The sequence below is a fragment of the Aplidium turbinatum genome, chromosome 14 (genome assembly GCF_918807975.1).
Source record: "Aplidium turbinatum chromosome 14, kaAplTurb1.1, whole genome shotgun sequence".
Classification (NCBI taxonomy): Eukaryota; Metazoa; Chordata; class Ascidiacea; order Aplousobranchia; family Polyclinidae; genus Aplidium; species Aplidium turbinatum.
The window spans coordinates 11,437,711-11,463,430 of record NC_137485.1 but is presented as its reverse complement, the minus strand read 5'-3'; the positions used below and the strand labels follow the sequence as shown (position 1 = coordinate 11,463,430).

Genomic DNA, 25,720 nt, shown 5'->3' with positions numbered 1-25,720 from the left:
AACAAAAAAAAACCAAAAAACGAGTGTTTTTTTTGGCTCAAGTTTTTTTTGAAAAAAAACACGTTTTTTTTAAAAAAAAACGGTTCGTTTTTTTTGCATTTACATCTCTAGACAGGACTCATTTTTAATTTTTGTGTCAGATTTACAATATCATCACATTGTTACCCGACTTATCCACACTGTGTTATGCACGAAAGAACAGAAATGGAAGTATAATTGTCAGTCTTTGGTACGACCTGACCTGAATCGAACCCAGATCTACCAGCCAAGAGAGAAAAGCGATAACCACTCACCACTGAGCTGGTCTAGGTGAACATGGAGATCGGGTTATTGCGTGCCTTTTCATCTTTTGTCCAACATGTCCACCACCAGCATTGAAATATGAACTCCCTGACAACATCACGCTGGCAGGTTTGGTAAACGATAAAAATCCATCCAAAAAATAACCATACAGAAAATATTCATACGGAAAATATCTCGACTGAAAAATATTCACTTGAAAAATATCCTCTCTTTAAATACAAAAAATAGTTTCCAGTCGGGATATTTTCCGGATGGATATTTTTTAGCCTATGGATATTTTCCGAATGGATTTTTACTTACAATCGTTTTGTTTTAAAGTCTTTTTATATTTTCAGGGAATTGCGAAGAAAACCGACTACGGGCACATTAATTAACGTGTGCGTTTGTCTTCTTGTTGTACTTATTCTCTACAACGCTGGTGTTGGATTAACGTCTTTCAGAGTTACGTGCGATATCTGGACGGCTCTGTTGCATTACATGTTCATGTGTACTTGGAGCTGGATGTGTGTCAATGCTTATCAGATGTACAAGGCTTTTACAACGGTAAACTTTGACTCCATTAAAGCGTGTAATTAAAGTACTAGTAATCCCATTTAGTCTACAATTCTACATCGATGTTAATAATGATATGCAGGCATATATCATATCCTATCTGTGGGCTACTGACTAAACCCCATAAAAAATCAGATTTTTACTGTGATATAGCAATGTAGGCTATTGCTCTGCATTGATAGTATTTGTAAACTTCTTTTGTGGTATTCAAACTTTCAATGGTTGAAGATAAGTGAACGGGGAGGCAAGGAAGCCAATCTTCGTGTTCATCTGGATGTCATTAAGTGTCTTGCCAAAGATACATTCGCATATTCTTGAGCGGTGTCAAACGGGAGTACTTTCAGGTGTTGTGCCAATCTTTCACCGCTTGGCTGAGCAGCCGACATGTATTGGTGCAACCATGGCCACCTGGAGATGTGGCCTGATTTGTCACATTTTGCAGATTTTGATTACAGCTACTGCTAGTGCTTGACTAACATTTTTTTAGATGTTTTTACTTTTTGCGGTTTCCTAATGACATAAAACTTTTTTGTTGCCTTCGGGAAGCAGTAGCAAATGAAAAAAATTAAGTTGAAAAACACAAAATCAGACTGTTATTGAAAATTAACAGTCTGACTAAAACCTTCGAAATCAAATTTTTTTGTTTTTCAACATGTGAGGATGTTAAAACCTATTGTGTCATCTGGGGAAAAGAATAAAGAAAGCGTAAAAATCTAAATTTTAGAAAAAATTATTTAAACGTTCGCCCAAAGTTAGAAAAACCTGGAAATTTCTGCAAAATGTGACAAATCAGGCCGTATCTTTAGGTGGCCATGGTGCAACTAGGTAAAAACTGCTCAATTGTAGGCTACACAACAAGTTTTTCACTTGCATATTCATACACAAGGTAGGTGAACTAGTTACTAGTTAGATTACTGCATGATAGGTACCATTTGCATCTGTTCACTGGCCCACTGAACCTTGCTTCCGTTGGTTTTGGTAACCCTGAGTGTGATTCCCAATCAAATCATAGCCTGCAAAAGACTTTAAAACCAGTAACCATTTTGTTTTTCTGGCATGTCAATAAAAATACGTTGGTGTATAAACTGGGGCTACACAGTATATTCTTTGTATCACCACAAATAATCGAGATTGGCAGTTTGGTACATACTGTAAAGGCTACTATCGTATTCGCTACAGACGAAAATTAAAAGTATTTGTACGAAGATGTGTTTGTTTGTAAGAATATTTTGAACAAATGTTGACCGTTTGTAAAAAAATTAAGGCCAAATTAAAATTTTTGTGTTTTAAAATAATTGCATGAACCACGAACGGCTGACAAATATTCGTGATCGTACAAAGAGCATAGAAGCGTATGTGACCCTGGTCCCGTCTCAAGTAGGCTATAAGATCCAAATTTAAAAATTTTCAATTGCTGAAACAATTATTTTCTATGGAGAAACTTAAAGTAAGTAAACTTAAAGTCATTTGTTAGATGACATTTGAAATACCGAGAAAAAAGAAGTTGGTTTTGATCTATCTGACTGCCTATGGTGTTCCACTTGCAATCGCTGGTATCACATATGGCGTAAGTATCCACGTGTTCGATGTTGGAAAAGACCCATCAGGTTCGCATAGTTTCTATATGATATTGATAACCAGTGTCTTACACTTGTGAGGTTGATGCTCTATAAAATACTATTTTGTAAAACTGTAATGTAACCATGCAGGCAAGCAGGCTGTATGGGTATGCATCAACTATTATCAATACGCTGAATATGCATCAAAGCGCAAAAAATATTATTTAGTCTCATAAATTAGGCCTAAAAACCTACAAACATTATAAAAAAACTCCTAGGCAAGCTGGAGCTTGATTTACAGCTTTAAAAAGGTCCACTAATCATCTAATATTACCGAATTTTTCGTTTGTGTAGATATACACTTTGAGTCAGCATATAGACTACGACAAGCGTGCTGGCTACATAATGCTGCTCTGCACTACGGGTTTTTGCTTCCAGTGGGGCTGGCTTTATCCTTTAATTTTGGAGTATTTGGTGTCCTTCTTCGTAAATTAACTTGCCAAAAAGTTAAGGTGAAGTACAATGTTTTTTTATTTCGAATGTTTGATTGTGAGACTGCTGGTGACTAGGGAAATTAGGCAAGCAGAGTGCGATGAAGAGGAAAATGTTTACGTGATGTCTGGCAAAGTGCAACCTCGAATTTTAACAGTGTAGTTGCAACTCTAAATAAACGCAAATGAAATTAAATTAACTTTTTTAACAATGCTAAAAACTGCAAGGAGTTAAAGCTGCTGTGAAGTCAAGGATTACATTGTGATGGGAATGCTACTCTACCAGCCTTCAACCACAGCCACTAAAAAAGCAACGTTGATCTTTTTGCAATTTTGAAAAGAACTCTTGTCTAATGAAATGCATTATAGGCTGCTTAGCAATGTGACTGCATAGACAATTTTCAAACAAGAAAGTGAAAGCTTGAGGTAAAAGTTAGCAAACACAGGCAAGCATATTATGCAATGTGCAAAACTTTTTTAGCTAAATAAGAAAAAGCGGCGATGACTCGAATTTTAGCCTGTGATCCAGTAGTGTTTCCGACTTTGGTTTTTAAACAAACACTTGCAGTAGGTTGCAAACATACAGCATGTAAACTAACATTCTAAGCTTTAGTCAGCATAGAGTAGTTACACCAGGAAGTAGGCCATTATTGCGTAACTTTTATGTTGTGTTCACAGATTCGATCTACATCTAAACGTAGAAGTGCATCTCAGCAGTTGCTTAACGCTTTGACTTTAATTGCAATGATGGGGTTAACATGGATATTTGGATATTTTTTACTAATATCAGAGGATACAGTTTACCAGACGATTATGCAATGGCTATACACTGTATCTAATTTGTCACAAGTAAGTACTATGTAGTTTGTTTGAAGTTGAATATTGCTAAAATCACCGACTCCAACGTAAATTAAATAGTCTACATTTTACCTGGTAGAAAATATGTACTACCATGCGCTAGCGATTTGTAATGCATGCTTCTTGGCTATTGGTAAGAAGTTATGCAATAAGAAAATACTCATTTTCCCATAGTAGCCTACTGAGTTAATTTTTTGTTTTTCGTAGAAGGGAGGTATGCTTAGTAACCTGCACGAATAACGGCCAAATTTAGGCTACCTCTTTTCGTTTTTTTGCAATTTGATCAAAAAACTGAAGTTTTGCAGAGCCCGATTTCTCATATAATTTCGTAGAAGATAAAAACTATTAGAAGTACAAATTTGTGTTCCCAATAACTTTGATATCTCCTTACTAACAACACGCATTTTAAAAAGAATCAATAAGTTTATAGATATTTTGCTGAAAGCAAAGCTTTTTGACGACCATCATTTTAAAGTAACACTGAGTGGGAAAGAGTTAAAAACTATACATTATAATACTATGGTGTGATTCTAACTTTGGCAGGAAAAAATATCCCTGGTGTTCAAAACACTTCCATGTAAAGTAGATTAATGACTCATTTTGTGCTGTGAAGTGTTGAATCTAAGATTACCAATTATTCAAATATGTCATGCATTTAAAAAAAAATTTCCATACAATATCTTTCAAGCGTGTAATAATAAGCTTAGCTTTTGTGTATTTAAGAGAAGTCTAACTTTGGTATGCAGCTGTGTACAATCTTTTATTTTGTTTCTTTTCTAGGGAGTAGCAATTTTTGTTTTAAACTGTATTCGTCGCAAAAATGTCAGAAGGCTATGGCTGCCTTGCACCGTGTCCCCAGAGAAGACTTCCGAAATCAACTCTGTACCTCATTCAGTCACTTCAAAAAGCGCCCTGACAAAATTATAGAGATGAAGCGAACAGTATTGACTTGCTATCTAATTTCATCGTAAAGAAGTTTTCTTGATACAAATTTTAATTTTACAATGTTTTGAATTGTTTTTATTTAAAGTGTAAAAATTTTGTTTTTCTTAATATTTGCATCAATGCATCGAGCTTCATTCACCAGTGACTACTTAAGCCATTGCTATCTCAAGATGCGGCCTGATTTGTGACATTTTGCAGATTTTGATTACTGCTACTGTCTGACTAAATTTTTGTAAAATTATTTTTAATTTTTGCTAACTCGTAATGATATAAAGGCATTTTGTAGAAAATTTTGCAGAACGCGACAAATCATACTGTATCTCTAGGTGGACATGGTAGAGCCTGCGTAACCTGCATTTTGATTGGAAGTATGTTTTTTGCATGTTTGCTACACCGTAGGCGTGCACGTTGCTGTGATCGCATTTGGACTGATAGCCAAACTCTGCCGCTCAAGATGAGGCTTAAACAGGAATGCCATATTCACGGTTTCAATGCCAAATATTTGAAATTTTACGTTTTTTCAATGGATTCTCAAATCATTAAACTAAAAAAAAATTAAAAAAACGCCAAAGATATGTCAATTTGCCAAACTCGAAATAGCTAAACCGCCAACTCGGCAACACTGTTTGAATCTCGTTTTGAGGGGTAGCGTTTGGCTTCTAGTTAGTTCTCGCCTTTTGTTCTGAAAAGCTCTGGTTCGATTCCACTTCAACTGTTGGAGTGTACGAAAAAACACCACAACAGTTGTATTTGCATGTTTAAATTCTTTATTTCAGTGAGTTTTACATTCAGTGAACACGCCTAATCGCCTATCGCCTATTGCGCTTTACATTGCTTGTATAGTTACAATATCTTTTAGCGGCACCAGTCATGAGAGTGCTAGTGTCTGTGTACTTCCAAATTAAATTTACTTTTTACGCTTTAATTGACAGAAGTTTAGCAACAAAAGAAGAAACTTGATGGGTTGTTGTTCTTCAACAAGCGGATGTGCATAAGGCTCGTAGAGATAAGTTATCTTCAACATCGTGACTAATAACAACAGCTTTACAGCTTACTCGTATGTTTTTTTTTTAGTTTAAAGCTTTTAGGCTATGGAGAGACTATGCATAAGCATATGCAGTAGCTAGCCTACCATTAATATCAGAAACGAGACCATAGAAAATAACGCAGTTGTTCAGTTGGTTGTGAGTTGCAACGGCTGGGTTTTAATGAACAATTGAGATGAACATTACTTGGGTATGAGCTTTAGTCTTATTTTTGGACCTATTCAGTGCAGTTTGGTCAGGCTGCCTGAAACCGATTGGAGATAAGTGTAGGCCACAGTTAAACTGATGATTTCAAACATACCGTAGCCTACTGCCTTTTAAAGTGGGAAGTTTAGTTTCCCAATGATGATAGCAAAGCAGGCACAATGTCGTCTCAAGAAGCATAACATCTATTCAGCTACCAATTTCAAATAATTTAGCCCAATTATTACTCATCAACCTTTTCAATCTGCAGTAGATTAATAAGTCTATAAAAAATGAAAACAAAATCTTTATCAAAGTATGCTAAGTTAGTGAGGAAAGAAAGCAACATGTACATCTGTTCAAGTCTTCCAATGTTGAAACAATTTGGAAAGCAACTGGCGTCATGGATCATAGAAACGCTGATTTCTGCCGGAGATTTTAATGCAAATCGATGGGAAATGATGCTGCTGTAACTGGTGTCCGTTGGATGCTGTTTCAAACTAATGTAAGTCTATTAAAACTGAAAGTAGCCAAAAAAAGCACTACTAGCACTAGACGTTTTGTCTTAGTAATTCTAGTTTATTAGCTTATATTATAGACTCTATAACAGGGGTGGGCAAACTTTTTATCTCGAGGGCCGCATTCAGAATCTGACTTTGTTCGAGGGCCGCAGAAGGCCTATAGTATAATTAAGATTATAAGCCTAAATATAAGACCTAAAACAATCAAAGCACAAGCTTTTATTTAGTTTTAAAGAGACGAAGGAAATGAAGATTTTATATACAGTACATGTGTTACATAAAAGATATACAGTAAAAAATGTTTGTCTCAATTATTTATTTGAATACAACCCACATCAAGATAACACTTTGCCAGACGCACTTTGAGCAAATTACACAGATTACATCTGTGAGCTAATTAACACAGTCAGAACAACTGTCGCAATCGCCGCTTTTCTCTTTACCAAGAGCCTTGGCCTTGATCCAAGACTAAAACAAAAAAGAAAGTCTCATGATGCGACAGGCCGAAGTCAGAAATTTCGATTGTAACGTAATCGGCTGTTTAGCAATGGCTGCTTTGGCGCTAGAACAGCCATGCATTCATGCACGATCACAATGTGGCTGGAGAAACAAACTACTACAATGCGACAAAAAGACTATGATTTATCTTTATCAAGATGAAATATATGAAAAAAAAGTTTAATTAAATCATTGTAGTAATTAAAATTTTCAAGCAATTTTAGGATTATGTTTTTATATAATTGCTTCAGGCTTTCGCGGGCCGCACAGAAAGTTGTTTTGGGCCGCATGCGGCCCGCGGGCCGTAGTTTGCCCACCTCTGCTCTATAACAAGCAGCAGTTCGCGTGTAGTAATGATCCCTTATTATAAAACGTATATGTCCTGCTTGATGCCATTCTGAAAACTATCATCAACCACATCACTTATTTATTTACCCATTTCAGTTTGTTTAACTACAACTTTTCCACAAAAAACAATAGCCTACTTTAAGTAAGCTTAACATTGTTTTAATATGTAACTTAAAATGGAGATTATAAGGCCTAATAGCAATTAACCTACCTTTGCATTTGATCACCTAATAAACGACAAGATGTATACTTACATGATCTAAACATTCTTGCAATGTTGAACAGTAGGCTACCTTTTTTATAGATTCATGGAATTACGGGATGACCATTGACCAACTAGACTACGTTATTGACAAATGGAGGGTAAAATAGCTACTGTCAGGTACTTTTTAAACATTTTTTAAAAGTATTTCTTGGGCAAGCTTTGGGTGACCATTGCTTTAACAATGTCAAAACATCTTTTTTAATTTTTTCTAAAGCTTTCAAAATATCTGGCAGTGCTTTACCCTCCACTTGTCAGATAACATAGCCTAATTGGTCATCTTGTAATTCTATGAATACTTGACCTTTTCCAACAAATGCCGCTTGCTTTTTGAAAAGTAATAAAAATTGCTTAAAAATATTACTCTCCCAAATGACTACAGCATAGATCGATATTACAAAGTCCTCTATGAGAGTAGGCAACCAGTTATCCATCGTTCTTTTCAAGACGGTTCTTGCATAGATATTATTTCATTCAAGAACTTCAATTTTTCGGGTAATTGGATTAATTGAAACTTTACAACACAATGACTTGATCGATTATGGACTTATAGGCAGTGAGGTATAACATTTACTTTAAATTGATTTCTAGTCAAATCATTATGTATCACATAAGATGTTGCGACCGAACCATATTTTAAACTAATTGTCTTGCTTTGGTATGATCCAAGTTATCACATCCACGCTTTGTCGCTTCTACCTTTTTCTAGACCTCTGCTGTGTTTGGCATGTATTGTTTTTTGTTGTGACTGGCAGAAATAAAAACAAACTGAACTGAACTGAATGTTGTTATTTCAGGTTTCCATTTAATGTGAAAGATTCTACATCACTCTTGAAACCTCAAATATCGTTTATTACAAGAAGACATATTAAATACACAATGAAATCTGATGACAATAAGAGAATACACTAAAGATTTATATTTAGAGTTTGTTGTCTGCATTATGGGATACGACCCATGAAGCATTTGTTGCTATTTTCGTAAGCATTTAAAAATGAATTTACAGTGATTTATTGTTTTTAAAAATAAACTGAAAAGCTATAGCGATAAGGTTTAGGTAAAGTTTCCAAATTACAAAGTGAGCAGGCTACTGTACAATCACAAGAACAAACTTATTATGTCTTCAATTTGTTGTTCGTTTCTCAATGCCGCTTGCCGACTGATCAGTCAATGGTTCCTTGTCTGATTTCGTAATCAGGAAAACAAGGACCTGCTTCGTTGCTTGTGTGAAACTCACAAAAGTTATCATTCTGTAAACCTAAACGTGAAATGTTTACTGTTAATTTTTGTTTGTGCAACTCTAAGAATGAGTGTTGTGCCTTCATCAATAAACTTTAACCTACTTAGCTGCAATTACAGTATATTGAAGCATAATCGCTTTCTAGTTTCAAGTACCTAGATTGATAGATTATGGAAATCTTTATTCTCAGGCTGAAAAAGCTTCTTTGCGAGCTTCATCTTGGCTGATTCGCGTAGGCTACATGTAAAGATTTTGAACCACTGACGCTGGCCCAGTTACTGAGTTTGACAGAGTAAAGTTTTCGATTTGTGGAAGTGTTATTGTTTTTGAATTATTCTCCATCCATGACGTAGTAGCTGCTGAATGAATGCCAGACAGCTGTGCTTGAAATGTGTTGCTCATATGCACACCACGAGAAGCGAACCAGCGCCGCTTGATCTTGCACTTTTTAAGTCAGGCACCTAGCTGACTAAGCTATAGAAAAAACAATTGTGTGCAACTCATAACAGCTTATTAAAAATAATTTGTTTCATTCCTGTGCTTGTTCTGATCTCTCAGTGTGGTGTTAGATTACCTTGAATAGAATCTCGACAGGCAGAATGAAATTTTTTGCAGAATGCCGGACACAGAATGGGCATCACTCTCTTGTGAGGATGCCTATGCTTATCAGGAGCGTGAAAGAGCCACCAAGATCGCGGAGAACAATGTGCGCATCTGAGTTTTATCAGAAAATGTGCACATTTTGCATCGGGGATTTGTTCCGCTATCTGTAAAAATACAAATTAGTTCAGTTTAGTTTTATTACTGGCCATCACGTACCACGATGAAACTATTCTGACCACGACATAGCAGAGGTCAAAAAAGGCAGTCGCGTCAAAACTCGGACGGCAAAGCGTGATAAACTTCTGGATATCGAAATGAGATACTGAATAAAACGATTTGGTACAGTCGCAACATTTTCCAAAATGCACAATGTGTGACAAAAATGAACATGAAATAATCAAATATGATCAAAAATATATGTAGCCTATAAGCAGAATTGAATGTTGATCGGCTATGGTTTAGTGATAGTGAGTCGCAGGTACAAATCAATCGTTAAACACTCCGCTCTGTAAAACGGTAAGATAAAATTCGACGAAAGTTTACACTCGTAGTGTGCAGAATTGCACATGAAGAACAGCTATTTAGCGGCATCTAGTGCATCGAACCTTTTAAACTTTTTAACATCAAGCGGAAACTTGGTTGGTTACATTCTTCATCCCCATACTGAGAAAGCCTCTGATGGGTTATTTCTGGCAGTTTCTCATGCTTGTATAGATTTTGAACCACTGACGCAGACCTGGTTACCGAGATAAACAGAATGAAGTTTCCGATTGTTGATGTGGAGAAGTCAGTGAATTATTCTATCGACCATGTACCGCTGAATGGAGAGTTGTCCTTGAAATGCTTTGCTCAAGCGCACTTCCCGAGAGTGCCACCAGCGCCGTTTGGTTGCACAGTTTCTTCGTGTACAAAGTCGGAAGCTTAAATAACTGAACTGACGGGGCTACTTTGTTGAAAAGGAGCGATCTTCCTAGCGTCAGCACTACCTGACTACTCACTATAGAACAGCGAGCATTGTGTTTTGCTAACCATACCGGTGTAGCCTCCACACTAGCCATCAAGACTTTTCCAAAAACATGTGTTTCTCGGCAGTCGAGTGGAGCAGGAACTCAGCGATAGACACGTGTTTCGCCCATGAGGCTGGGCTCATCAGTACCGCACCTATGGTTATCTCTGGGACCCGGCCTGTGTGCTGTGTCAGTGGTTCAAAATCAATAGGAAACTTCAGAAACTGCAATACTTTTATCAATGACTTTAAATGTCTTTGAAAGTGGTATGCTAAACATTTACTCAATTGATAATATTAGATCTGTGTTACGTTTAACTTATACCATTTTGTAAGTAATTTCGAGGCGATATGTGACCTACATTTAAATAGATATTTGACCTACATTTTGCCTGTTTTTTTTTAACTTTTACATACATTAAAGGTCAATTCCTTCTGTTATACAAACTAATAGTTTAAGTCTGCTACCTGAGATCCAATTAGCTCCATGGTGAGGTCATGATGAAAGCAACATGTATGTGCCGGATACTCTTTGCTACACATCACGCCTTTGCTGCTTGTAGATATTTTCACTTCTTTAGGAATGCTTTCGTCCGCACAGTAATACCATGCACTTTCTCTTGCTCTGGCTTTGGACTTGGCAAGTTTCATCTTTTTATGCTTCTTACGTTGAAGTCGAGTTTGTTTATTGTGTTTTGATGGTGTTTTTTCGATCTCTGTATCGTCATCAACACGAACATCAGTTCCTGCTTGATTGTCTGTAACACTTTTGAGAGAATCGAGTTGTTCTTCTTCATGAGTAGGCCTATGCTTCCTCATGTGTTCAGATCCATGATGTTTGTTAAGATCATGATGTTCATGGTTGTTTAGATCGTGGTGTTCATGATTGTTTAGATCATGGTGTTCATGGTTGTTTAGATCGTGGTGTTCATGATTGTTTAGATCATGGTGTTCATGGTTGTTTAGATCTTGGTGTTCATGGTTGTTTAGATCATGGTGTTCATGGTTGTTTAGATCATGGTGTTCATGGTTGTTAAGGTCATGGTGTTCATGGTTGTTTAGATCATGATGTTCATGGTTGTTGAGATCATGGTGTTCACGGTTGTTGTGATGATTATGTACATTCCTATCTACTGCTCCCTTCTTTGACTGAACTTGTATAATTTGTCTTGACTCTGTGTCAGAGAGAAGCAACAAAACTGCGAAACAACCAAACAATAAACTGTAAAGCATACTCAAAGAGAAAGGTATTGTAACTGTAAAAATATAAAACAATTGCTGCAGTGTTTTTTTCAATTATTTTTTAAACAGTGTGACAATCACTCCATGACGAAAATTTTATTGGGAACCTCAAAATATTCCGAAAATATACAAATCCCGTGATAGATTTGTAAAAAACAAAAGTGAAAGCCAAGGAAGTCCAACTTTATGAGCAATATTTTATTAATATTTTATTTAAACTTTTTGAGTAAAGGAAAGACAGCAATGTTTCTCTTAGAATCAGGTACGATCAAAGGACAATACATTTCCTTGCCAATAGCCTATCTAATACAAGTAGGCCTATCTATAACGCCCTTGCATTGTATTTAGGCCTACAGTTCAATCAAGCTTACGTTAGATTTATTTTGATGAACACTGTTTTTCATTTATGAAACACGTAACTTGTCTGCTTTTCTTCCTTAAGCGGTCTACCAAAGTCCAAGTTTAAAGAATTAGTATTTTTTAAACTGAAAATTAGACTAAAAGAGTTGTAGGCTATGTCTTGATTGACCTCAATATTTAGAAGAGTTCAGGTAGCATGCCCGAGTATGATCAATTCACTAGAAACGTAAAAACTTAGGTAGGCTACGTCAAATATAGTTATTACTTTCTAATACCTCTACAGCCTGTTTCACCCTGAAAGGGGGATCATAAGGTCCTTATTCAAATAGAATTTGCTCTGCTTGGCTTTTTGCTTGGCATTAAGCAATTTTTGTACTATTAATAGTATTTATTGTTTAAAAAACTAGGTATGTTTTAAAAAATCATTTAAATTGTGATATATTTTAATTAGGCCTAAAGTAAACAAATTATAAACTGGTTGTTGAAGCATAAACTGAAACTAAGTTCTAAATTCAAATGCGTAATAGCGTTGAGTCTCATCTTCAGTGAACAAATCTATCATAGGTCAACGTCTGTTCCAAATTGATTCAAATGGCTTTTGACTTTCTATGCTTCTTTTTTTATTTTGAATTCAAATACACACCACATGAAAGAATTGGTTGCCTAATCCCATAATAAATGTTTGCATCTCAAGCTGTGTCAGTAAGTTTGCTAACCTATGAAAATCTCAGTTGATATCAACCTCAGCTAAGATTTAAACTGCAAACTCTACGTTTTCTAAAGTCATTGTTGAGAATCTTTTTACATATATTCAGAAAATAATTTATCATATGCATATGCGGATTTCCAATAAACGAAACATACATTATATTTCAAACTTTCCTCAATTTTATTTTTAAAGCGATGCTATCCAAAAAGATAGATTAACTTAAGGCAATAAAATATTAAATTTTCAATAATACGGCTGTGTTCTCCAGTAGGCTACTATAGGTCCTCACCAATAGACAAAAGCTAAAACGATTAAAACTCCAAACGCGGTGTCGTTTTTTTTTCAGCCACTTTGATCAGATTGATGAGGTTTAGAGAAGAAACATATCACTTTTCATCTTTCTATAGACTCGTCATATCACATTACGTGTTTATCTCTGACTTGAAATAATCATTGTAAGCATCTACGTCATTGGCACATTGTAACGACTCGTACCCAAGATCTCAATAGCTCAAGAGTGTAAAGGAAACATGTAATTCGCATGGACTACAGTGAAAAAACAAGACTAAAACAATTAAGGTATTCTGAAAAAAGTTGTGACATGTATTATATTTCATATATGTCTGTATTCAACTGTTCAATATAAACATATTCAACACATTTTAACTGTTTTCTGAAACTAAAGAGTTCATCTTAGAGACTGAGTTATATTGAAGTTAATAAAGACATCGCCGCGTTCAATTCCCTAAAGTTCTGGATGTAAAAAACATGTGACAGCATCAGGGCCTCCGAGAGAAATCAGCACTGGTCGGGAAACAACACGAAAAATGGGCCCCATAATATTTTTTAGCAAATATTGCATTGCATGTTCGTGTTAAGCTGAAATTAGCCTACTTTCCTCAGCATGAAAAGAACTTCGTTCAATGTAAAAGTCATCAATAATCACTGGATTACACTTGCAGCAAAAATGCCATTGAGGCAAACCATTTTGTCTAGAAAGCTTTGTAACCCTTTTAAGTACACTGGTACATATAGGTACCACAAGTTAATTTTGCTCTTGCGCAAGCAGTATTTTACCTATCAAGTCAGTTCAAAGTTTTAAATCTAGCCTAAAGTACGCACTTTAAAGTTAAATAAAAGTTTGGAAACTCTGAGCACGTGTTTGCTAGATACCGGTGTCTAAACTTTTTCTTTTTTGGCAAGTTGAAGCAACAGGCGTTCAGGCTGTGCTGTGAAAAGGTTTGAGTGTGTTTGTTTACTAAAATTGAACTAAGCATCTTGCAAGGGTATCGAGATGACATTTCTAACTTACAAAAACGTTTTTTGTGACATGGTCAGCAGTGAGAAGGTTTTTTTTTGCTTGGTACCTATAGGTACCACTGTACCTCAAGGGTAGTAATGGCCGTGTTGTGGTTGATCAAGTGAATGGCTGTTATTTTTTTTAGTAATTGTTTTATAATGGGACTAGAAAGTATTTGTTTACATAAAGAGTGTCATTATTGTTGTTTATGGTGAATTAAGCGTTCTTTTCAGTCTTAGGAAATTATTTTAGGATGAAAATCAGAACTTAAATTGGACTCAGGATATATTTTTTGAGGGATTTGTTATGCCACAGTCAAGAGAGCAAAACAAAATTCATAATTATTGCTTGTTTTGTTGTAGGCTATTTACCGTTTGTATTTGCATAATAGTAGGCGACATATATTTTCTATTACATTGTATAATGTCGTCACAAAGTAAAGTGTTCTATTTGAAAGAGGCAGAAATAGACAGAATACTGTTTTGTGATGAAAGCGACAACGAAGATGGTCTTGTTCTCGATGAAGAAGATTTAGAATTTTTGGAAAATGATGTCGCACAAGTTGAAAGCACTGGTTGTATAGACGAGCCGATTGAAGTTATTATTGACCCACCAGATGCACCACAATTAGAGGATGATGCAACAACAGAAGATGTGGCAACTACATCAAAGGAAAATATATTTCTCTGGAAAAAAGTACCTCTGAACGAGGCAGCTGACCTCTCCAAAGATGATGTCGACCTATTATCTAATTATGAATATGGACAAGTTCTTGACAATGGGATGAGTAATAATTCAACTCCATATGAAATTTTTGACTCAATCGCAAGTTTTGAACAGTTTCTGACAGAAATTGTAATCCCTCAGACTATGTTGTATAGTCAACAGAAAGGCCATGTTCTTTCTGTAGACTTGGAAGAAATGAAAGCGTTCTTTGGAATGCACATAGTCATGGGTTACCATGTTCATTCCTGTTTGCGAGACTATTGGTGTAGCGATGCTGACCTTGCTGTTCCCTATATTGCAAACATAATGCCACTGAGAAGATTTGAAGAGCTCCGTGCGTATCTTCACTTCAATGATAATCAATTTATGACAAGTCGTGATGACCCCAAACATGACAGAGCTTATAAGCTAAGGCCTGTTTTAGATCACTTTAATCGTTCCTTTTTAGCAGCCCTATCACCGAGTGAGCATCAAGCAATCGATGAGCACATGATTAAATTTAAAGGGCACAACATCTTACGGCAATATGTGAAAGGAAAGCCTATAAAATGGGGCTTCAAAATGTGGTGTCGGTGCGATTCAAAATCAGGATATCTGTATGAATTTGACTTGTACACTGGCAAAAAGAAAGGACAAGTTGAACATGGTCTGGGTGAAGGAGTTGTCTTGCAGCTCACTGAAAAAATCCGGGATCTTGGTTGTCAAGTTTATATAGACAACTTTTTTAATTCACCAGCTCTTCAACAGGAGTTGTTGAAACGAAAAATATACAGTGCAGGCACTGTACGAGTAAATCGTAAAAACCTGCCCAAAACCTTGGTTCCTACCGACAAAGAAATGACAAAGGGAGACATTGCTTGTTTTTCTAGTGGAAGTGTCAATTTTGTAAAATGGATGGATAACAAAGGTGTGTTTTTATTGTCTAACTTTTTGTTTGCCCAGCCTTTGCATGTCGCCAACCACAAGAAGAAAGGTTCTAGTGACAGAGTTGCCATCTCTTGTCCTGCTGTTCGGAAAAGATACAATGAGTATATGGGAGGTGTAGACATTATGAATCAGAAAAAAGTGACCTACCAATTTGACCACCGCTCAAAAATCAAATACTACTTTCGCGTGGTATTTGATCTGTTAGACATTGCTGTAAATAATGCTTTCATTGTTTACACCAAGTTGCAAAACGACAGCAGTGATCAACTTAATTTGAAGACATTTAGAAGGGTTGTTGCTAGAACTTTGATTGGGTACTATTCCAACAGAAAACGAGCATTTCCAGACAGTGCTATTCTTACTCAAAGAAAGGTCAAATACAACAAGACCTCAAATGGCCCTGTCAAGCATACTATGCAGAAAGGGGAGAAAAATAAGCAACGTTGCAAGCATTGTCGCAACGGCCGCACGAACAACATGTGTCTAGAATGTGGAATTTATTTGTGTTACGTGAATGGCCGCAACTGCTTCCAAGCTTTCCACCAGTAGTTGTAATGAACTTGTGTATTCTATGTCGCTTTTCTGCATTAGTAACACGCATCCTAGTGTTTTTACACTTGAACGTGCTTTGTCAAGTTTGCTATTCAACTGCGATATTTCAAGTTGCTAAGTAGCAGCAGTTGCTTGTCATTGCACATTTTTGTCTATAGTAATCGATTTTTGACAACCTAATTTGCATGTTATCAATTTTCATGCCTAATTGGCAACATTCTTGCGCTCAGTACAAACGAAACCACTGCAATTGTGCTTCATTCTATTCGTTTCTACACGAGACTAAGAAAAACTCAAAATATAAATTGAAGTTAAAAATTTACCTTTGAAGCACCGTGGTACCTCTAGGTACCACGTCATATTTCAACGATTACACCTGTTTCATAAAAAAAATAAAATAAATCCCTGTAACCTCAATGGACCTTAAAAATGTAAGATTTATGCAAAAAATCATCCCCCAACTTTAATGTGCATTAAAGGGGTAAACACACAATAGGCCTACAGGCAACGAAAATAGTTCAACCAAGCATTTAATTCAGGAGTGTTCAAACTTTTTCCCACGCGAGCCAGTCTTGATAATAAGTGTTCGCGGCCAACAGCCACAATAATTTTTCTGAAAACTGCAAGTTGAATTTATATGATTTTTGTGTGTCTGCAGGCCAAAAATAACACATTGTACAACAGGCGCGGGCCATACAAAAACGTTTCGTGGGCCGGAGTTGGTCCGCGGGCCGGACTTTGGACATCCCTGATTTAATTCAACCCTTTCTGCACTTTTTGCAATGCAAAGTTACGGATCACAGCATCAAATGATAAAATATTGCGACGTCTGAATTGATGCACAACATGTCTAGTTAGGCTTTTCAATCGTTTTGAGTCATAGACCTACTGGAGCGCAAACAATTCTTTACAAATTTCAGGAATTGCTGAAACCACGTTCTCAAAGCACAACCGTTGGAGGTAGCTACCGGAACACAAAAAAAATTCATAACAAAATTATTTGGAAAAACCTTTCGAAAGTTGCAATCAATGATTCCTTGTGTAGAGATTATGGGGTGGTTCGTTCTGGTTTGCAGCTGAAGTTTGCTGTGTGGGTAATTTCTGTCAAAAGTACCAACTCATCCAAAATGTCTTGAAAAATGTCATTGTTGTAGCCTACAAATGGTTTAAATTTGTCCCATATGCCCGCAACTGCACAACAGACATACGATGAAATTTTCATGGAACTTCAAACTCATCGACGATAGGCGTATGTTTAAGTTTGTTGATACATTTGTCAGTTCCAACAACGATCGAATCCTTTGCAATGTACGGTAGAATACATTTCCTTCGAATGATTCAGCTAGTAAAGTGGAGTTATAAAAGCGTTCTGTCCTCAGGAAAACAAAGTCATTTTCTTTTAAATTTATAATTGCCACTGCAACTTTAGCTTGCGAGTAGTAGCCTACTCTTCTCAGCTTTCTCTTACTTAGATTGCATCTTCCTTTAATTTCATTAAATTCATCAGTGAATCTTGTTTAGGACCGTAATCCACATAATGCAAAGCAGTCACAAATTTAAAACTGCTAGTTGTAGGCTACTTTAGCATTGACTCAGCTTCCGATCAAGCTCTTGTTGGTTCTAACTTGATGCATTTAAGAAACGTCTTTAGAGCTTCAATTGCAAAAGAGTAATGTAAAGCATTGGGTTTGACTGCACCCCGCCTTGATTACATTCTCGAAGTCAATTTTCTTTGCAAGATGATAGGACAGCTTTCTTTAGATTTTTCAGAAATTCTTCTGTGACTGGTCTATAACTTTAAAGATGCCACAACAAGCTTACAGATAATCAATTAGCCTACTCCAAAAAGGATAAGACATTTGAACAACGCTGTCTGTAGGCAACATTATGAATTCCAACTAGATTTAAGCAACAACATCCATAAAGAAAAAACTCACTACCTTCCAAATCACATCATGAGAAGCATGACCAACAAAAGGCTACTTGACCACACGAAAACAGAAGATTATTTAACTATGACAAAATCACATCCAATTCCAGCAATAAGTTAATAAAATCAAAAGTTTTAAAACTGTTCGGCCACATTAAAAGATCACAATTCAGAATCAGCAAAGTTTGCACAGAAGGAAAAGTAGAAGAAAAAAGAAAACGTGGCAGACAACCAAAACGATGGCAAGACAACATCCAATCATGGACCGGACTCAACTTGGCGACACTGGGCGAGCTGGCTCAAATCGTCACTCTTGGAAGCAAATAGCCTAACCCATGTTGATGCGCAATGTGATGCAGGCGGAGATAATGACTGATGATGATCCATTAACAAAAAATATACAGGATTTACTTTCTTTAATCGTGCTTGGACTGATACCTTTAACTTTCACAGATAACTTATGTTGGATACAACATCCTATGCCTGGCCAACGCATATTTTGAAGTTAAGGTTCAGTTGTCAAGCAAAAATAGTTCCCGCTTAGCTAACACAGCGCCAGTTTTCAAGTTGAAACTATCAAAACAATCGAAGCCGTTCAGTGATACAGAAATCATTTCAGTTTCAGATTTTACGTCTTGAAGCTGTTCAATATCGCCTACCTTAACACGAAAATGATTTGTTCTTGATGAGAAGCATCGAGAGTGACATTTACAATGATTGAGAAATACATGGAACTACGCACTTCATTTAAGAATTTGTTGATTATTTAGTTGGTACATTTTTACTTTAGTACTAAATATGGGCCCCCCTCAAAAGTGCAAAAACAAAAAACTACTCGTTTTTCCTTTACAATGTTTTGCTAGGGGGGAAACTGGCCCGACTTTCCCCCCCTCTCGGAGCCACTGGACAGCATACCTGACTGATGATCCATTCAACACATTGACTTTATACAAAGTGTAACTCAGGATACATTGTAAAACAGAATGTCATTCTTTGCGAATCGAATTTTTTATACAAACGACCAGAAATTGTGCCAAATAAAAACACAATACAGTATACAAATTTTCACTTTACTGTATAACACAATTTTGGTGAAGAGGTGTTTTTTTATTAACCTAACAACCAGACGGCATTTAACATAATAACATTAAAATAAACTAAAAATTACAAACGTTTTCGGCCATACTAGCGTTTTTTAAATAACCAACTGACTGATGTTATTCATAAGTTGAATTTAGCCTACAGATCTGATCTAGGCTACATACACAAAAATCGAAAAAAGAAATGCATAAGAATAAAAGACAGAGGAGATGCAAAATCACATGACGCTTAATTGCTTGGAAAGAAACACAAATCAATGACGCAAAGTTACGTGAAGACATTTAGCAGATAGGAGGCTCCTGCGGCAAACAGCTGATTTGATTCGAAACAGCTGATTTCGATTAGATTAACTAGGGCTTGTTTTTCTAGTAGCCTACAACATCTTTCATTAGTGCCTTTTTGCCAGCAGCTGGATAAAAACAAATTTCCAGAAAAGCGAAAGTTTGCAAAGAAATTGAGCTTATTCGGTTCAATATACTTGTGTGATCAGACGTTCTCGATTATGAACTTGAACAAGAACCACTTGATCAAAGCTGAGCGACTACCACCTACGTGATATTTTATACCTGTTTAAGTGTTTATCACTGACCTGAAAAGCAAATAACCTATACAGCCTAACTTATCATATACACTATTCAGTGATATGTGGGCTATACAACAAAATACTTAAACCTACATATTGTTTTGTTGCATAAAAATGACATTAAGTAACACAATATCGCTATATGTGCATCTTTCTTTACGTAAAACAAGCTGTTGGCCCGCGGCCACTTCCGTATAATTCAATCTGGCCCGCTCGAAAAAAAAGTTTGGAGTCCCCTGGAGTAGATTGAATAGTTTAGACCAGACTCTAATCTTACTGTAACTCTAGTCACTGTGACCAGAGTAATAAGTAATTTGTTTTGTTCTGTGAAGTATACCTTCTTTCCTATATAAATCTGTTCTTGTTGTTGTTACAAAAAAGTTATTTCATTTCGGCTAGGGACAGTGGTAAAGCCTATTTAATTTTTTTTTGCCATATAAACTGTCATCATTTGTAGTCTATACGATGAAAGATTATGAAAAAAAATCATCGGAAACGCAAATTTTCTGTGAAACGTACTGATTTGCTTGCAAATTGAAGTATTGTGGCTTGTGTGTAGAACAGTGTGATAAAATAAAACCTATATAAAACAACCATTGCAAGGCTTCATCTCTTGTAGCTTGTTTACTAGTTGCGGTTCATTTACAACTTTTAAAAAAAGCTATAAAATAGTTTAGTGTCGTTTTATTGCTTTCGTCGGTTGCTTTTCTGGTTAAACGCTGATCCAGGGCTCCTCAGCAGTTATAAATCGTAAAATAATAACAACTGCCTCAGTCAGGGGTTTTTAATTGCGTTACTGTCATTTATTAGGAGTCAACCTGTTGAAAGTAAATCTACTTCAGCCGAATCTTTTCATTTTAAAGTCTAAGCATGAAACATCAGTATTAATTGACAAACGTATATTTTAAGCGGGATAAGCAACACCACTTGTGACAATTGATGTGACTTCCCTAATCGAACAAGCGCTGTGGAGTCGGGCGGAAAATATACGACTCCGATTCTTTAGTTTATAACTGGCCGACTTCCACTCCTAGTTTAGTGTTGCCAGATTTTTGAAGGCTGCCAGATTTTTTTAATTATTGCCCTTTTTCATTTTTTTAAAGTTTAATTTTACTTATGTCTAACTGAAATTAAATTGAAACAAAGACTTCTACAAAAACCGACTACAACAAACACTTCCATTTTCTGGTAAAGGTTTAGGGTGCAACACGGAGCACAAAAACCAATAACTTAAAAAGCAATTGCATACAAAACTGTTCTTGTTTATCGTTTTGTGTCACGTCGAAGTCGGAGTGTGCGGCTCTTATACTTGATGAAGATGTCCGTCTTTCGTTTTTGAAGATTTACAAAAAATCAGCATCAGTTGATTTTAGAAACATGCTTACATGAGATTTTATTTCAAGTGAAGTGAAAGATGGCTGCGCAGGAACCTAACAAAAACGTGGTTAAAACGGCATGAGGTACAACAGTATACGGTCGTGACGTCTTTCGTATCACGTCATGCTTTTCGTCAAATATTTCTTTGAATGCATTTCTTTGTTCTTCGAATGTTTCTTTGACGCAATTAGCGTACTGTATGCTTAAAGTAACCGTTAAGTAACGTGAAATAAATGATATTAAAAATTTTCTGATGATTGATGTGATTGGTAAAGTTGAATAATTAATTCAAGTACGGAAAGCTTTCGCAACGATTAGTGTTGTTTACCAGACCTCTTATGCGATTTTACGTAGGATGTTTGCTTTTGAGATTTGATAGCGAATTGTACACAGTGTAAAAAGTGGGTAAAGGTTTAAAGCCTGTGTTCAGACAACTTCGTAAATTTTGGCAACGTGATAAAACTTTCAATCTTATTTTTATTGCCGAGCGGTTGTTTGACTGTCATCACTTACTGAGCTTGTAAATTGATAAACCAGCCTACATAGCGTAACAACGTTCTGTTTCAAGAAAATTTCTTTTTTTATTTTGAAAAAATCTGCTTTTTTTAGTTTTGAGCAACTACTGGCGTTCTTTGCAGCAAGCGATGTTAGGAATAAAAAATTTAATTTTACCGCCGACTTTATTATTACCCATCATTATAGTGTAGTATAATTATGATGGATAGATGACATAGTTTTTTTTCTACATAAGCCTGCCAGTAAATGTTGTTTATGGCGTATGGGCAAATAAGATAAACGACATTTCATAGAGCTTGAAGTGGCAACACAGCGGAAGTTCTTTCTAGCCCCTTATTTTAGAAGTTTAATTTGTAAGACAACCTACTACTTTGTTTACACCGACCGAAAGCATTTTTATTGAATCGTTTGATCCACTGACTAAGAGCTTAGATAGCTCAGTTGGTTAGCGCTTGGCTTTCGACTCTCGGGATGTGCGCATGAGCAACGCATTCTAAGGACTGCTCTGCATTCGGCGGCACCTAATGGATGAAATAATTTCCTGACAACAACACTTTAGAAATCAGAAACTTCGGAAAGAAGTATGCGAAACTACTAGGAATAACCTATCAAGGCTTTGTCAGTTAGAGGATAAAGATTCACAACCAAACCAACCACCCAACCAGAGCAAGTTTTCTTCGGACTGAGAAAACCATTTTATAATTTCTAGGTTTCGTATATAGACTATTTGGAGATGCCTTGCAAATCTGAGGCGTTTTAACAACTTTCTGTTTGGGTAATGAAAGTTTTTCTGCTTGTAGGCCTGGCTATTCCACCAACAAGCTTACGGTGAGATGACCTTGAAGTGCGCTGCACAAGTGCACACAGAGTAGGAGCTGGACCATCACTGCTGCTTGAGCCTTGATCTTGATTTTTCTTCGTCCACAAACCTGGCGTTTATCAATTTTCTAGCAAGTTCTCGACATCGCGAAAATAAGCAAGCGCAAACATGAACATACAATCTTCTCATACAGCAAATCAGTCGTTTTTTACATTGATTCAACGTTTGCAGATTTAACGTCTGCTCCAACTCGGTTGTTTTGGCTCACTCAGCAAAACTCTTTCTTTTTACATTGATTCAACGTCTTGATAGTTAGGCAAAGTAAAAAAAAGGCGTTGATTTACAGAGGCTCATAATTGAAAAGTGCATGTGATAAATCATTGATTCTACATTGACCTCCAATGAAAAGAAAACAAACAAAATGCAAAGTCGAAAGTGACATATTGCAAAATCACTAAAATTGATGAGAAAGCCAATCAAAAAGCAACCGCAGACTTTTTTCTCGCCAAAAGTAACTTGAAAAAAGGCTACTTAAACATAATATCGAGTGTCATTTAAACGATATAACCAGGGCTGTGGAGTCGGAGCGGGAGTCGTGGTCGGAAGGATTTTGGCATGTCCGAAATCGGAGTCCTTAAAAAAAGCCGACTCCGACTGCGGCTGGATACAAAACGATATACAATAAAATTTTTGTTTGTAATAATTTTTCAAAATATTATTTTTTGTTTTCCATATTGAGTTCAACAACTTCATCGAAAAACAGAAGTGTTTTTTCTTGTTATTTATTATGAAAGTCACTGCTTCAATTTCGATGGCAACTTAAAGTGAAATAAAATTTTTAAAAAATGAAAAAAGGTAAAATTAAAAAAAACTCTGGCAACCTTCCAAAATCTGGTAACGCTGAAGCCGGAATCGGAGTCGGGCAATTATAAACTGAGGAGTCAGAGCAGTACATTTTTCGCCCGACTTCACAGCCCTGGCTATAACTGCTCTCATAAGTTTATTTTTCATCTAATCGCCAACCATGGAGCCGAGTAATTGGTAATCTTGCTCCTATAGTAACGTTACGAACATCATTCAAACGGCCGCAAGGAACACCAACAAAAAAACTTAGCCTGTGTACATGTGTAGAGCAATGGTGATAAGCCTCTTTTAATACGAGGTAAAAATCCCCACAATTTTCAACCAATTTGAGTTTGATATTATGTGTCGTGCTACTTATAGAAGCAAAGTGAAGTATTCAATAGCAACTAGTGGAATGCATTTGAGAAAGTAGCCTAAATTGCTGGCAGAGCGATGTCCTACTTCGAAACACTTCAAAGATATAGCTTATTTTATTTTAGATTGCTGGGAAAATGCTGCAGTTAATGCTGCAATCGGTAGCCTACCAAAGCTTATCCTACTATAAAAACTAGAAAAAAAGATTGAATTTATTTAAAAACTAAATAAAGACTGAATACCGTTGTTCAGAAACAAACCAAATCAGTAGAAAACAAAGTCATTGCTTTTGACATTTTTCTTTTTCAGTCCAGCATTCGGAGAAATAAACATTTACCAAATTATAAAAAGCTTTTATTTATTTGCCATGGAGCGTTGCCAACAGATATCTTTGACAATAACATCTTAGAAGTATTTAGTGTAGGTGATACCAAGGTATGTTTCTTCTCGATAAAGCAGTTCAACAGGCAAAAGTACATATGTTTTTCAATCTTGAAACGCCTTGACTTGTCTTTCAAGATTCTAGTCTGAAAATATTACGTTATTTTAACGTGCACCTAGGTAACTTGCGCAAAGATGTTGACTTAGTAAAGACATTAAATGAATTGTGAGTTGAGTAGCCTACTGTGGGTTGTTTTTACCAGGGAAAATTAATTTAGATTGGTAGATTACAAAATTTACAAACTAAAGCAATACCTATAGCTACTTCTGCAAAAAATATTGATTCATCTTAGTAAATATTGTTGTGTTTTCACTTTTACTTCGGCTATTTCATATTTGGCAAGTGTATGTTGCAACTAGATGTTTCAATCTTTCAACTGACGAATAATCGAAAAAATAAATTTTCAAGATTATTAGGTATGATATTTTCACAAAAAGAAATCTAAAAAGTAAAAAGTATTAAGTAATTCTAAGACGGAAAATGGCGCCTCGTGATGGATGACAAGTGGCTCCTCGTGCCCCATCCTGTGAGTAACATCTGCACCCAAGCAGATGCCAAACGAAACTTGTCAACCAAGAGCCTCCACCCGGACGGCACAGCTGCAAGGGGCAATGGACAAGTTCAGACGCCCCACCATTCTGCAGCTCAACATAGGACTGCTCCATCTTCAAGCCACCTAACGGAGTGGAAGGTCTGCGTATCATAAGACTGGCTGCTCTTTAGTAGCCTTCCAGTGTAGTCCGGGAACATCGTGATACTGGGGTGGTAAAAGGATAGACCCTCGGCCCCAGACGCTCACACGACGACGACGACGACGAAGACGGAAAACAGGAATGCACAAAACTGAGACATTTCTCTACATGCTGAGAACAAATACAAAAACAGCTTCAATGCCACTCAAGCCTTCACAGCGAAGTATCTTGTTCAAAAAAGTTTCTGGTAAACAATTCATTCGTATTTTTATATCATCTTTATCCGAAACTTTATGACACCGGTCTACAGTTATCCGTGTAATCTGGCCGTTGCAAGTTACCGTTCACAGTCGGATAGTTGGTGTATAAACGGACAGAATAATAAGCTTACCATTACTCTATTACAGGGCTACTCAACTGGCGGACGGCGGTCCGAATCCGGACTTTCTGGGTGTTGATGGCGGACTTTGAGCTTTTGGAAAAATAACCTCATTGCCACGCTTCAGGGCTTCTTTAAACAGATTTCTACCGGGAGGAAGCAATTTTTAATGTGATTATCCTAGTTCAGTGTTTCTCAATCTTTTGTGGTTCACGACCCCATTTAGGTGTTTAATACAGCCTGCGACCCCCTTCCTGCTAGGTTTTCTATAGATATACAAATTAGCACAAAAATACATTTCAATAACATTTAATTTCAAAGAACTGGTGAATGTCACAACTTTTAATGCGACGGTTAACTCTGCAACTGCTTGGCCAACTTCGAAATTAGTGATTGAGTGCTTGATAAGGCCAATCTCATATCATCTTCAA

At 36.4% G+C, this 25,720-nt stretch overlaps 1 protein-coding gene across 1 annotated transcript; it reads right to left on the bottom strand.

Moving 5' to 3' along the window:
- Positions 1 to 8,687: 8,687 nt before the first annotated feature.
- LOC145783306 (uncharacterized) lies at positions 8,688 to 11,667 on the bottom strand. The gene is made up of 3 exons (XM_082595149.1): positions 10,884 to 11,667; positions 9,381 to 9,573; positions 8,688 to 8,824 (listed from the first exon to the last, which is right to left on the bottom strand). Exons 1-3 carry the CDS (start codon positions 11,646 to 11,648, stop codon positions 8,730 to 8,732), a joined length of 1,053 nt encoding a protein of 350 aa, XP_082451275.1. The 5' UTR covers positions 11,649 to 11,667; the 3' UTR covers positions 8,688 to 8,729.
- Positions 11,668 to 25,720: the final 14,053 nt, after the last annotated feature.

Coding starts and splice junctions, on each gene's coding strand:
- LOC145783306 (XM_082595149.1), bottom strand. CDS start 11,648: ATGCTTTACAGTTTATTGTTTGGTTGTTTCGCAGTTTTGTTGCTTCTC. Junction 9,574..10,883: donor TGGAGCTAATTGGATCTCAG/GTAGCAGACTTA, acceptor GTATTTTTACAG/ATAGCGGAACAAATCCCCGA. Junction 8,825..9,380: donor CTGTCGAGATTCTATTCAAG/GTAATCTAACAC, acceptor TTTCACGTTTAG/GTTTACAGAATGATAACTTT.